This window comes from Mobula birostris, chromosome 20 (genome assembly GCF_030028105.1).
Source record: "Mobula birostris isolate sMobBir1 chromosome 20, sMobBir1.hap1, whole genome shotgun sequence".
Taxonomy (NCBI): domain Eukaryota; kingdom Metazoa; phylum Chordata; class Chondrichthyes; order Myliobatiformes; family Myliobatidae; genus Mobula; species Mobula birostris.
This window is the reverse complement of record NC_092389.1, coordinates 61,978,821-61,993,299: the sequence shown is the minus strand read 5'-3', so window position 1 is coordinate 61,993,299 and position 14,479 is coordinate 61,978,821. Positions and strand designations below refer to the sequence as shown.

General features: G+C 42.4%; 1 protein-coding gene across 1 annotated transcript; it reads right to left on the bottom strand.

The window, feature by feature from the left end:
* Positions 1-684: 684 nt before the first annotated feature.
* On the bottom strand, positions 685-14,086 carry LOC140185031 (probable G-protein coupled receptor 139). The gene is made up of 3 exons (XM_072238255.1): positions 14,028-14,086; positions 4,797-4,879; positions 685-1,592 (listed from the first exon to the last, which is right to left on the bottom strand). Exons 1-3 carry the CDS (start codon positions 14,084-14,086, stop codon positions 685-687), a joined length of 1,050 nt encoding a protein of 349 aa, XP_072094356.1.
* Between the last annotated feature and the right edge of the window lie 393 nt (positions 14,087-14,479).

The window sequence follows — 14,479 nt, the reverse complement described above, 5'->3', positions numbered from 1 at the left end:
TCAGGGTGAAGCATATCAGGCAGAAGGAAATCAAATGCAGCTTCACTACAATCTTTGTTGTTTGAAAGCTTTCATTTGAAAAATTTCTTAAATTATGGGAGTGTCTTTAATTTAATTTGCGATACAGTGTTTCATTACGTACAATCTATGGGGATTTGGGGGGTAATTTAGCTTTTAGTAAGCGTTGTTTCCCAATTCTCTACACCACACCTCAGTTCAGTAGTCACGTAAATGCGACTTCAATTTGGAGTGTCAATCGCCGTTTATGCAAAGCCCGCCCTACTTCAACACGTTGGCCAATCAGTAAATGGGAAGGCGGAGACTGTTGTGATTGTCATTGGATTAGCCAACCAGCATCAGACTAGACCGCAGCCGTCTTGTAACGTCGGACTGTGAGGTTGGTAGGCGGAATCGGATTAGATGGACATATCCACAGACTAATGGATGTGCGCATTCTGCAGTAGTTCTGTGACTGACATCTGGCGGGCCTAATGAAGGACTGTAATCAGTCTCCAGAACGATGTTTTGCTTATCCTCCCCCCCACCCCCGACACACTATCCTAATGTCCCGTACCTGCCGGTCGATGGAACAATCCGCCCGGGATTAATATCTGGGAGATCAGGCGGTGATTGTGAGGAGCCACAGCCCGGACTGGAGACACTGCGGCCGCCTCTGGCTTGTGCTCAGGTCGCGGCTTTATTAATCAACTGAAGCACCGAGGAGACCGGATATTTCACCGCGCTGATCACCTGCTCCCTAAATTTTGACTGAGTCACCGCGTAAATAAATGTGTTGATGCAACAGCTGAAATCCCTCAGCAAAAACCCGACGAGCTGAAAGATCCGTTCAGAATCATTGAAATCGAATCCTTTTCCTGAGTCCTGATAATAAATGAAATTTACAACGTATGTCATCCACAGGAGGATGAAGCTGCCGGAGAGGGTGAAGAGTAAAACCACAGACCTCCTCCTGCTCTCCATCTCCGGGTCACTGCGGTTCTCCCCCTTGCTCTGACCCTTCAGACCCTTACGGACCCGACTGGCCACTAAAATGTGTCTGACTGTCAGAGCGTTGAGCAGCAGGATCCCAGCGAAAGGCAGGAACGGAGTTAAAACCGTATCGAACCAGTCATATCCCACCCACCCGGGGTTGGTGAAGTAATTGTCTTTCATCACACAGAACCACAGTACGTCGCCGATGATCACTCTGGGTTCGAGTGTGAAGTACCGGGGGACGTGTTTCAGAAAGCACATTGCGCCGGTTGTTGTCAGAACCACAGCCGCAGTTTTTCCGGTGCAATATTTTGTTTTCAGCTTCTGGCAGCAAATGGCGACAAACCGATCAAAGGTAAAAGTGACGGTGAACCAGACAGAACAGTCTGTGGCTGTGAACGTCAGGACTTCGATAACACTGCACACAGGGGTGATGCTCAGAAAACTCCACGGGAAGTAATACACATTAATTCGATACAAAATGACCTGGGTGACAATGGTCAGTAGATCGGTCGCTGCCATGGCCACCAGGTAGCGAGTGGTGCAGGTAGAGAGGCCGCACTTTCCCCGGGACAGGATCACAATCGCCACTAAATTCACTGGAGAGGGGGAGACAGAGAGAGAGGGCAGACAGTGGGCATAACTGAATTTATTTTCCGGGAATTGACCCGGGATCGTGTTTCAGCTGAACCTCAGGAGTGCTAGACTCTGTGAGCGGCTGCTAATCTAACAATAGACACGGGTCACACTGTCTCTAACCTGCCTTCTTCAGTGTGCAGATAAGATGATGAGTCGGCAATCGTCGGCGATAAGAACGAGCGACATGGAGAAGAACAATCGGTGCTGATCCCGATTCCAGTCGCTGATGGGGCCGGTTTCACCGATTTAACCGTGACTCACCAGGTCTCTGGAAACTCAGCATCTGAGGGGGCCGAGAAGCGATACAGAGGGGAGTAACACGCACAAAATGCTGGTGCAACTCAGCAGGGCAGGCGGCATCCATGGAATTGAACAAACTCTTGATGCGGGCCGAGACCGTCTTCAGGACGAAACGCTGTCCCGATTTACGACGGATCTCAGGGGAAAGTAGCGACAACTTAGTAACCGGAGGCTGAGCGCGTCCGTTAAGGATTAATTCCACAGCGCAGTTCAATTTGATAACTCTTGTCAGCAGATCCAAGGACTCTGATCCAGGTGATCGGACCCAATTATTGACCAACAGTCAGCGGGATCCGACTGTGATCTCCACAGGGAGAGGTGAAATACAGGACTAGGGGTTTTCTCTGATCAATATCTCAGATACTTAATGAATACTTTTATTCGGTATTCACCAATCAGAGGGAACTTGACGATGGTGAGGACAATATGAGTGAGGTTGATGTTCTGGAGCATGTTGATATTAAGGGAGAGGAGATGTTGGAGTTGTTAAAATACATTAGGACGGATAAGTCCCCGGGGCCTGACGGAATATTCCCCAGGCTGCTCCACGAGGCGAGGGAAGAGATCGCTTAGCCTCTGGCTGGGATCTTTAAGTCCTCGTTGTCCACGGGAATGGTACCGGGGGATTGGAGGGAGGCGAATGTTGTCCCCTTGTTCAAAAAAGGTAGTAGGGGTGGTCCGGGTAATTATAAACCAGTTAGCCTTACGTCTGTGGTGATAAAGCTGTTGGAAAAGATACTTAGAGATAGGATCTATGGGCATTTAGAGAATCATGGTCTGATCAGGGACAGTCAGCATGTCTTTGTGAAGGGCAAATCGTGTCTAACAAGCCTGATAGAGTTCTTTGAGGAGGTGACCAGGCATATAGATGAGGGTAGTACAGTGGATGTGATCTATATGGATTTTAGTAAGATATTTGACAAGTTTCCACACGGTAGGCTTATTCAGAAAGTCAGAAGGCATGGGATCCAGGGAAGTTTGGCCAGGTGGCTTCAAAATTGGCTTGCCTGCAGAAGGCAGAGGGTGGTGGTGGAGGGAGTACATTCAGATTGGAGGATTGTGACTAGTGGTGTCCACAAGGATCTGTTCTGGGACCTCTACTTTTCGTGATTTTTATTAACGACCTGGATGTGGGGGTAGAAGGGTGGGTTGGCAAGTTTGCAGACGACACAAAGGTTGGTGGTGTTGTAGATAGTGTAGAGGATTGTCGAAGATTGCAGAGAGACATTGATAGGATGCAGAAGTGGACCGAGAAGTGGCAGATGGATTTCAACCCGGAGAAGTGTGAGGTGGTACACTTTGAAAGGACATACTCCAAGGCAGAGTATAAAGTAAATGGCAGGATACTTGGTAGTGTAGAAGAGCAGAGGGATCTGGGGGAACATGTCCACAGATCCCGGAAAGTTGCCTCACAGGTGGATAGGGTAGTTAAGAAAACTTATGGGGTGTTAGATTTCATAAGTCGAGGGATAGAGTTTAAGAGTCGCGATGTAATGATGCAGCTCTATAAAATTCTGGTTAGGCCACTCTTGGAGTACTATGTCCAGTTCTGGTCGCCTCACTATAGGAAGGATGTGGAAGCATTGGAAAGGGTACAGAGGAGATTTACCAGGATGCTGCCTGGTTTAGAGAGTATGCATTATGATCAGAGATTAAGGGAGCTAGGGCTTTACTCTTTGGAGAGAAGGAGGATGAGAGGAGACATGATATAGGTGTGCAAGATAATAAGAGGAATAGATAGAGTGGATAGCCAGCGCCTCTTCCCCAAAGCACCACTACTCAATACAAGAGGGCATGGCTTTAAGATAAGGGGTGGGAAGTTCAAGGGGGATATTAGAGGAAGGTTTTTCACTCAGAGAGTGTTTTTTGCGTGGAATGCACTGCCTGAGTCAGTGGTGGAGGCGGATACACTAGTGAAGTTTAAGAGACTACTAGACAGGTACATGGAGGAATTTAAGGTGGGGGGGGGTTATATGGGAGGCAGGGTTTGAGGTTCGGCACAACATTGTGGGCCGAAGGGCCTGTACTGTGCTGTACTATTCTATGTTCTATGTTCTATAGAGGGAACTTCACAATGCAACCATCCCCCCCCACCCCCGCAGTCAACCCTTTACGGGGAGATTCCCCTCCCCTACACTGGGATAAATCTGGACATGGTGTCATTAAAGGAAAGAACATCGTTCAAGTCGATCCCGTGAGTTAAAAGACAGACAGAGGCTTAATTCCACTTATCAATACGTACTGAGCATGAGAGTGTTGAACTGACGGGATCGATATCTCTGTCGATTATTTTTGTAATGGTCATCAAGTGGGAAACTTGTAAAATTGTCATAAACAGGTTCACGCCGGTTAACACTCAGAAATACCAAACATGAATTGCTCTGCTCACTCACCAGGAACTCCAATGACGGCAATGAACACGTACAACATTTTCGCCACACGCTCGTACCTATCCAACATTGCAGATATTGTCTCTGTCCAGTGACTTGTCCCCCTGCGCGGTGTCTCTGAGTGAAATGTTAAGGCAGCACATGCCTGTGGTTTTAATGCCATTTAGCTACTCCACAGGGACAGATTCAACAGATTTAAAAATAAAGGGTTTCACATTACAGTATTTACAAGCCGATTACCTCAGACAGCTGCAATACCCGCGGTGACAGTTTGTGTTTAATTTTCTGAATTACTATTTAGACATTTGTGGGAGTTAGTTTGTCCCAACAAAGGTAACTGAACCCTCTGAGGTGTCTTAACAATTAAATGTGCTTTTACTGTAAATATGTACTTCAAAGGAACCATTTGTCAAACACAGAATATTGAAGTAAATTATGTCATTGTAGCTTTTGAAATAGTATTGAATCACCTACTGTTACCATTCTCCTCAAGATTATAAATTCGCAATGCAGTTTGTGTTCGGGGGACTCTACCGAGAGGGTCTCCAAGAAAATGTCTGTGGTGATGAATAAACACTTTCACGTCCGCGCAACCCTCTAATATCTTCAGTGACTTAGTCACAATCAGAACATCTGTGGGCTCGTTCAGGACCTATCCCTAACCATAACGCATGGTCATCAAACACAGCAGTCTAATCCTATCACCCCGTATGTGTCAAAGAACACGGCAGAGAGCTGGAAACGGAGATAAGAAAGTGTGGTTGTGTGCGTATGTGTGTGTCCGTGTCTCTGTGCATTTGTCTGTCTTTGTTTCTGTGTGTGTGTGTGTGAGTGTGTGTGTGTGTGTGTGTGTGTGTGTGTGTGTGTGTGTGTGTCTCAGTGTGTGTCAGTGTGTTTCTGTGTGTGTGTGGGGGGGGGGGGGGTAGATCCATCGTCTCTGCTTGACCCTGCCCGTATATACTCGTGTCCGTATCCAATTCAGTTCATCCCCCTTGGTTTAGAACCTTCCCATCTGTCTCCGAAAACTGCAGGTGCCCTCGAACTCTCATTTCAAGCACTTCACAAAATGTCTACCTCAACCATCAAGAAGCAAGAGCTGAGGTCAAGATTCAAACTGCATTTATTATTAATGCATGTACAAATGAAACAACCTTGAGACTTGTAACAGCTCCAAATCAGCAGACACCACCACCTGCTCATGAGATAATCCCAGAGCAAGAATCATTTCAAACTTATAGAAACCATAGAAACCATAGAAACTACAGCACAGAAACAGGCCCTTTGGCCCTTCTTGGCTGTGCCGAACCATTTTCTGCCTAGTCCCACTGACCTGCACACGGACCATATCCCTCCATACACCTCCCATCCATGTATCTGTTCACAACTGTTCATAAAACTGTTCACAAAATGGCTGTCGCCATTTAAAAAAAAGCAAGAACAGAGTTCAAAATTTATTTTCCAATCTTTTTATTAATTTTCAAAATTATAAACATAGCAACACTATTAATAAACAGAGATTGGGATGACATTATTAATAATTGGCATTGCAAATATTGCATTGGTAATAATACAGATGTATAAAGTTTCCCAGACTCTAAATATAATTAAACATGGTAGAAGGATAAATGAGAAAAAATCTAAAAAAAAACAAATTAGAAAAGAAAAAAAAAGACATATTAATTAAACTAAGCAATATTAACCTAAACTAAATAAAACTGAAAACAGGACTATAGAAAAATAAAAGACAGGCTAACATATTACATTAGATAAAATCATTAATGTCGTTAACTCCACTCCTCTATACGTGTATTATAAGTTAAAAAAAAAAGGATTCGAGAAGGTCAAATTATATCATATGGAAATGTTGAATAAATGGTCTCCAAGTTTCTTCAAATTTAATGGAAGGGTCGAAGGTGCCACTTCTAATTTTCTCTAAATTTAAACAAGATGTAGTTTGAGAAAACCATTGAAATGTAGTAGGGGGATTGACCTCTTTCCAGTTCAATAAGATACATCTTCTAGCCATTAATGTTAAAAAAAAAAATCATTCGACAGGATGAAGGGGAGAAGTAACTATCATCCATCATTGGTAACCCAAATATTGCAGAAACAGGGTGTGGTTGTAAATTAATATGCAAAACAGTAGAAATAATATCAAAGATATCTTTCCCATATTTATGTAAGAAAGGGCAAGACCAAAACATATGAGTCAAGGAAGCAACTTCATAATGGCATCGATCACAAATTGGGCTTATACCTGCATAGAAACGAGTTAATTTGTCTTTAGACTTATGTGCCCTATGTACCACCTTAAATTGTATCAATGTATGTTTAGCACATGAAGAGGACGTGTTAACTAATTGAAATGTTTCCCCCATTTTTCTATAGGTAAAGGAAGTTGGAGTTCTCCTTCCCATTCAGTCTTAATTTTGTCAGATATACCTGAATTTATTTTCAAATTCAAATGATAAATGAATGCTATTAAACCCTTCTGAAAAGGATTTAAACTTGGAATTTTTCCATAATATCAATTGGATGTGAAGTTGGAAATGTGGGTAAATTAATATTTAAAAGGTTTCTAATTTGTAATTATCTGAAAAAGTGAGATCTAGGCAAATTATATTTATTAGATAACTGTTCAAACGATATGAAACAGTTTTCCAAAATAGATCACGAAAGCTAAATATACCCTTCATTTTCCATACCGAAAAAGCTTGATCTATAATAGAAGGTTGAAAGAAAAAATTAGACGTAATAGGGCTTGATGAAATAAATTGGGTCAAGCCAAAAAAAATTACGAAATTGAAACCTTATTTGTATTTTGTGTTTAATTATTGGATTAACCATTTGTTTATTTAATTTAGAACTAACAAATGGTGAAGAAGTCCTTAAAATGGAAGTCAAAGAAAACCCTTGGAGAGATTTACATTCCAGGTTTACCCATTGCGGGCGTAAAGTTATATCCAAATCCTGTGTCCAAAATATTAAATATCGGATATTAATTGCCCAATAGTAAAATCTAAAATTTGGTAAAGCCAAACCACCGCCCTCTTTAGACTTCAGTAAATATTTATTACTTAATCTAGGATTTTTGTTCTGCCATATATATGAAGAGATTTTTAGAATCCAAAGTATCAGAGAAGGATCTAGAAATAAAAATTGGTAATGCTTGAAACAAGTATACAAGTTTTGGTAGGAGAATCATCTTAATAGCGTTAATTCGACCAAGCATTGAGAGAAACAATGGCGACCATTTAATAAAAATGTGATTAATTTGATCAATTCAAGGCAAAAAAAAGTTATGCTTAAATAAATCCTTATGTTTCTTAGTAATTTTAACACCCAGATCAGTAAAATAATCATTAAGCAGTCTGAATGGTAAACATCTATAAATTGGAACCTGCATGTTTAAAGGGAAAAGTTCACTTTTATTAAGGTTCAATTTAGAGCCCGAAAAATTACTAAACTTATCAAGCAAGGATAGGAGTGCCCGGAATTTCGGGGTTAGAAATATATAGTAATAAATCATCAGCGTATAGTGATAACTTAGGTGTTTCATTCCCACGAGTGACAACAAATATAATAGTTGATTCACGAATAGCAATGGCCAAGGGTTCTAAAGCAATATCAAACAGCAATGGACTAAGAGGATAACCTTGCCTGCTGCCGCCAAACAACTGAAAAATAGGAGATCTCTGATTATTGGTAAATACCGACGCCGAAGGGGTAAAGTATATTAATTTAGTCCAAGATATAAACGTCGAACTAAATAAATGCGTCCATTCAACCCTGTCAAACGCTTTCTCAGCACCTAGTGAAATGACACGTTCTGGAGTTCAAGGTGAAGGAGTAAAAACAATATTCATTAATCTCCTAATATTAAAAAAAAACAACGATTTTTAATATAACCCGTCTGATCAACATAAATAATTTGAGACAATACTTTTTCCAATCTGGCCGCTAATATTTTAGAAAAAAATTTGGAATCTACATTCAGCAAAGTTATAGGCCTATATTGTACACATTCTGTGGGATCTTTATCTATTTTTTCGATGAATTCAGGTAAAGCACCTGGTTCGAATGGTTTCACAGTAGAATTTTTTCAAATCCTTTTCTAATATTCTTTCACCTTAGCTATATAGATTTTTTAAGGGTGCATCATCTAGAGGTCAAAATTCATATTGCATTAATTATTGAAGTATTTATAGACGAACAAACTCGAGAATTGGCATGTCAACAAATAGGCTTAAAAACTTCTATAGAAGTATAATGGAGAGCACTCTGACCGTGAGCATCACAGTCTGGTATGCGGGTGGGAGTGGGGGGGGGGGGGGTGGGGGCGTGCTACTGCACAGGACCAAAAGAAACTGCAGATAGTTGTAAATGTAGTCAGCTCCATCTTGGGTACTAGCCTATAAAGTATCCAGAACATTTTCAGGGAGAGGTGTCTTAGAAAGGCATCGTCCATTATTAAGGATCTCCAGCATCCAGGACATGAACTTTTCTCACTGTTACCATCAGGTAGGTGGCACAGAAGCCTGAAGGCACACGTTCAGCGATGAAGAAACAGTTTTTTCGCCTCTGCCATCCGATTCCTAAATGAACATTTAACCCTTGGACACTACCTTACTTATTTAATATACAGTATTTCAGTTTTTGCATATTTTTAATCTGTTAAATATATGTATACTGTAATTTATTTACTTATTTATTTATTATTATTTTTTTTCTCTCTCTTCTTAATATTTATTATTATTTATTTATTATTTCCTTTTTTTATATTGTATTTGCATAGTTTGTTCTCTTTTGCACATTGTATTTATGTCCATGATCTTGGGTTTGGTCTTTCATTGATTCAGTCTTGATTCTTGGACTTACTGAGTTTGCCTCAAGCAATGAATCTCAGGATTGCGCATGGTGACATAGATATACTTTGACAATACATTTACTTTGTTCATTTTAAATTGTACATTTAAATTTGTAAATGTCTCTCTCAAACACAAGAGTGGAATGTGAGCTCCCAAGGTTCACTACCTGCTGCGTAAATGATTTTGTTCTGATCTGAATATTCGTCCCATCACTGTGACCCCTCTTTCGAGACACACCAGTTACTGGAAACATTCCTGAATCCAAATGGGAACTCTCAGATTCTCTTTCTCATTCTTTCAAGCACGGGAAAACTCTCTCTCTCTCTCTCTCTCTCTCTCTCTCTCTCTCTCTCTCTCTCTCTCTCTCACACACACACACACACACACACACGCGCGCGTCAAAATGGCGACAATCATACTGTCGTACTTGATCGGACCCGATGCAATAGGAATTGTACTACAAATACACTGACACACGTAATTCTTTTCAAACCTTTATTCTCTACTCATAGCATGCTATGGGGGAAGTTACAGACTGACCTCCCAAAGGAACCAGTCCAGAAACTGCCCCCGAATTACACAATTCTCCACAATTTATAACATTGATCAGGTAGCAGGAAATCTTACGATTACAAGTTCAGACAACATTAGAATCATTTTAATCACATGCTAAAATACAACTAGGTGTAAGATAATCATTGGTAAGTTAGTTATAATTATCTTAAGCCAAAACTAGCCCATCAGTTCCTCGTTCGGAACCTTCCCCCTTTCTCCAGAACATTCTCGGCGTTACCTCATCCCTCCCATATTTAGCTATACCTTGAGCTCCTTCTGCAAGATCAGATTGCTCCTTATTTGAGCCTTTGCCAATCTTTAGAGAACAATGTCTAGTACGTCACCGGTTGCTGGGGTAAAGCTTCTTTTTGACTGTCCAAAACAGTAAGCTAAGGCGCCCACAAGGTGGTTGATTATAATTTAATCATTCTCCGCTGTTTCCCCCTATTTACCTATCCCTTCATTCCATCAGTCAGGATAAGAAGGCAGTAGAAGGTGAGCAGGAAGTACAAGGTGGTATGTGATCATTAGCTGCCCTTAGTTTAGCAAAATCCTCCAAGATTGTATCCATCTTTGAGGATGACTGTTATCAAAATGATCTCCCACTGAAATTCATCAATTGCAAGGGTCATGCCCAGTGCAAGGACTGTTCAGTGTCCCTAATGCATCTGCCTTTACCGCCATCCCTAGCAGTAAACTCCACACATTTTCTGTGCTTAAAAGTTATCCTCAGTCATCCGCACAACCCACCCGCCACAACCCCCCCCCCCAAACACACACACACACACTTTTCTCCAAATCGCCTTAAAATTGGGCCTCCTTGTTTTAGCGAGATCCCCTTTGGGAAACATGCTCTGGATTTCCACTCATTTGATGCCTCCTATCATTTTGTATACCTCCATCAAGTCCCCCTCTCATCCTGCTTCCTGCCAAAGAGAAAAGCCCTATCTTACTCCACCTATCCTCACAAGATACTTTCTGTGAAGTTCAATGTTGAAAGTAAATGTATTGTTAAAGTACAAATGTCAACATATACATTTTGTTGCGGGCGTGCACAGTAAATACAAAGATACGAGAAGGAATCAATGAAACACTGCACACATCAGAGACTGGCAAATCACCAATGTAGAACAGACAACAAAGAGACTAAATTGTGTAAGTCAACAAAAAGCAAAGCAAAATGGATGATAAATATGCTGTAACTATCAAGAACATGAGCTGTGGATTCCTGAGAGCGAGTTCATTGTTGTGCTGAGTGACATTATCCCCTCTGCTTCCAAAGCCTGATCGTTGGGGTTTAATAGCTATTCCTGAACCTGGTGCTGTGGGACCTGAGGCTCCTGTAACTCCTTCTTAACGGCGGCATGGAGAAGAGAGCATCGCCTGGATGATGGGTTCTTGAATGTGGATGCAGCTTTCCTGTGACAGCGCTCCTTGTAGATGTGTTCAGTGGTGAGGAAGGCTTTACCTGTGATGGACTGGCTGCATCCACAGTATTTCAATTGTTATTGCATTCAAGGGCGTTGGTGTTTCTAAACCAGAACCAGTCAGGCTATTCTCCACTAAATATCTAGAGAACATTATCAAAGTTTTAGATCACACGCTAAATCTGCTGAAACTGACATAGTATAGGCTGTAAATGCTGGTAAGTATTTCCAGAATGCCAACAAATTCCACTCCTCGGAGCCTCTACACTAAGAAAATCTGAGTAGATGTTGGGGAAATTACAGCCACACACTACTCTTTCCAACTTTACAGAATCTGCCTACGTTTCTGTTCCTCTTTCTGCCAGCAGCATTTCAAAAACCTTTGCAAATTGAAGCACACATCATTCAAGGTTCTTCTTTGTCAACTCTCTGTTACATCCTGAGAGATGTCCAGTGGGACTGAGGGGATAGATAGTGTTCATGAATTGCAGTCCAATATCACGTTTGTACAGTTCCCTGTGCTTGAAGTGTTTAACGGTGGAGTACAGTGCTGGGTGTGTACAGGACCGTGTGCTCACTGCACAGTGCTGTGAGTTTTATTGGTCTGTGTCCTGGTAGTGAAGCTCTAGATATTGTGAAGTTCACTGTCTCTGTAGTCAAATGTTGATTATTCTTGTGCAGTCACATATGCAGGATATGCTTACACCAGAGATAGACCAGTCCGTTCCCTTACAGTACGGGTCAGATGTTGTTAAGATTTCTGTTCTTACAGTACGGTGCCGGCAGTTTAAACATCACATTTAACTGCATGTGGTCTGTGTCCCCCCAATGGTCTAAATCCCCCAAAGGACTTACCCATCTAAATGGTCTGAGAGACCCAACAGCACCTCCTCTTTAGTATGAACACGCTGGAGAATATCACCATACCGCCTTTCTCATCACGCTTTCCTCCTTGTACACTGAGTGAACACCAGTGTTCATTTACTACCTCACATGCTAACTCTGCCTCCGGGTGTAAACTCCCACCTTTGTCCTTGAGTGGTCCTGTCCTCTCCCCACTCCACTGTTGTTTTCTGTGTATGCATAAGATGCCTTGGGATTCTGATTGATCCTCCTGAATGAGGACATTTCCTGGTAACTCTTCACTCTTCTGATTCACTGTGTGACTTCTTTCTTGCTTCCTGTATGTTCTTCCAAGACCCTGTCCAATTTAATCTTCCTCGTCCTTACGTATGACGCCTTTTACATTTTAAAACAAATACAATATTTCTCATCACCCTAAGTACCTGACTATCCCTGTCCTTCTCTACCCTCCTCACAGCCACAGGGAACTACGAAATACTGATCGGCATGATGTTGGTGACTCTCACATGTCAAACATCAGCTAACATTAGCTCCATCCAGTAACAGCCAGTAATATCAGCTCCGAGGCAAATCTCTATGACACCTGCCCAATTCTTCCACAAATTTACAATCATCGACCTGCAGGTCCAAACATGCTCTTAACAATAACCATCTGAAACCCTCTAGAACTGAGATCCATAAATCTTTCCGAATTAAACTCCAATCATCTTGACAGGTTTATTTCCCAATACCATACCAAGTATGTCTCCCTCCCTGGTGGACCATCTACATACTGTTTCTGGAAACCTTCCTGAACACACCAAACAAATAATGCCCCGTCCTCTCAATACTACTTACTGACCTGTAGCTCTGGATCCCAACACCCCCTCCTCATGTCACAGGATAAATATCGTCAGCGTGGCTCCAGCAAGATTCTCTGTGAGAATATTACTTTCTCTTCACTGTAACCAATTCATGTTACACCAGTCCCACTTATCCTGGAAGAGAGCATAATTATCTGTGTTCCTGATGCCCTCCTTCCTGTACAAAATTGTTAGCCTCATATTTAAGTGTACCAACTTACCATCTGTTACCTCTCAAGCATGTGGCACCTGAACTAATCCCCAAATCACCACCCGAGAGTTTTTATTTCCGAACTTTCTGCCCTACTCCTTAAATTCTGTTTGCAGGAACTTGTCTCTGTTGTTAGTTCTAATAAGGAACATGACCTCTGGCTGTTCACCCGACCCTTTCAGAATGACCCGTAACTTCTCAGAGACATCCTTGGCCATGGTATGATTGGGGTAACGCATCATCCTGCAGTCTCACTCATTTACACACAGACTCCCGTCTGTGATCCCGCTAAAGTGTTTGCTACGTGTGAGTCATATCCTTACATCCCCATGTATTTATGTGATTTCTTATAGCCTGTTTGTAATGAACATTGTATGAGAATTCATTCATTGTATTCTTCTTTGATTCAGCTCAGGCAATTTACTTGTGCATTCGCAAACAAAGGAGACTCCACACGTTTTGAAACCACGCAATTTGTTAGAACTCGTAGGATTTTAATATAGAACAAAAAAAAAAAACTAATGTCTACAGTAGTAGCTGCACATAATTCAAAAGAATACTTATCATCACTAAACAAGCCGATCTCTGTGAAAGAGTGAAACCACAGATCCGGCAATGTTCCTCGGACTGTTTTTTTTTCTACCTATCTAACTATTTATCTAACCATCTATTTATCTCTCTCTCTCTCCCCCTCCCTCTTCCCCTCCCTCTCCCTCTCCCCTCCCTCTCTCTCTCTCCCCCTCCCTCTCCCTCTCCCTCTCTCTCTCTCTCTCCCCCCACCCTCTCCCTCTCCCTGACTCCCTCACGCTGTCTCAGTCGCATCACTATCTCTCTGTCTCTCTCACTCTACTTTCTCTGCCTCTCTCACACTCCCGTTCCCTGGCGCTCAATCTTGCCACATCTTCCTCCTGTCCTATCCCCGGCACGCTCTCCCTCACGTGCTCTCCTTCGCGCCCTCGCGATGTCTCCTCCTGTCGCTCTCACTCGCGCGCCCCATCGCCCGCACCCTCTCCCTCACTCTAGCGTCATCTCCGTGGCATCATCTCCCTCGCGTCCTCTCCCTCACGGGCTTTCCCGCGCGCCCTTTCCTCGCGATGTCTCATTCGCGCCCTCAGCACTCGCATCTCCATCTCTCACAGAGAAACAAGTGAAAGTGACGCGACTTTGTCTTGAAATGTCAAACAGGAAAATGCTCTTACAGAGAGATAGTTCAAGTTGGCAGTGAGAAGGAAAACCTACAGGTAGAGAAGGAGGAGAAACAAAAGATGATGAAGGAAAGGACGGGTATTGACGGGAGCAGGAGAGGTTGACAGAGACGAAAATATTCCACAAGTTCAGGCAGTTTAATCAGAACCGGGAAACAGGGGAAACAGGTTCACCCCAAGATTCA

Bases quoted from the DNA above. Each gene is read 5' to 3' on its own strand.
- LOC140185031 (XM_072238255.1), bottom strand. From the start codon at position 14,086: ATGGGGCGCGCGAGTGAGAGCGACAGGAGGAGACATCGCGAGGGCGCG. The intron at 4,880-14,027 runs GTGAGGGAGAGC...TCATCACCACAG, and splicing joins GAGGGCGCGAAGGAGAGCAC to ACATTTTCTTGGAGACCCTC. The intron at 1,593-4,796 runs GTAGGTGATTCA...CCCCCTCTCCAG, and splicing joins TCTTGAGGAGAATGGTAACA to TGAATTTAGTGGCGATTGTG.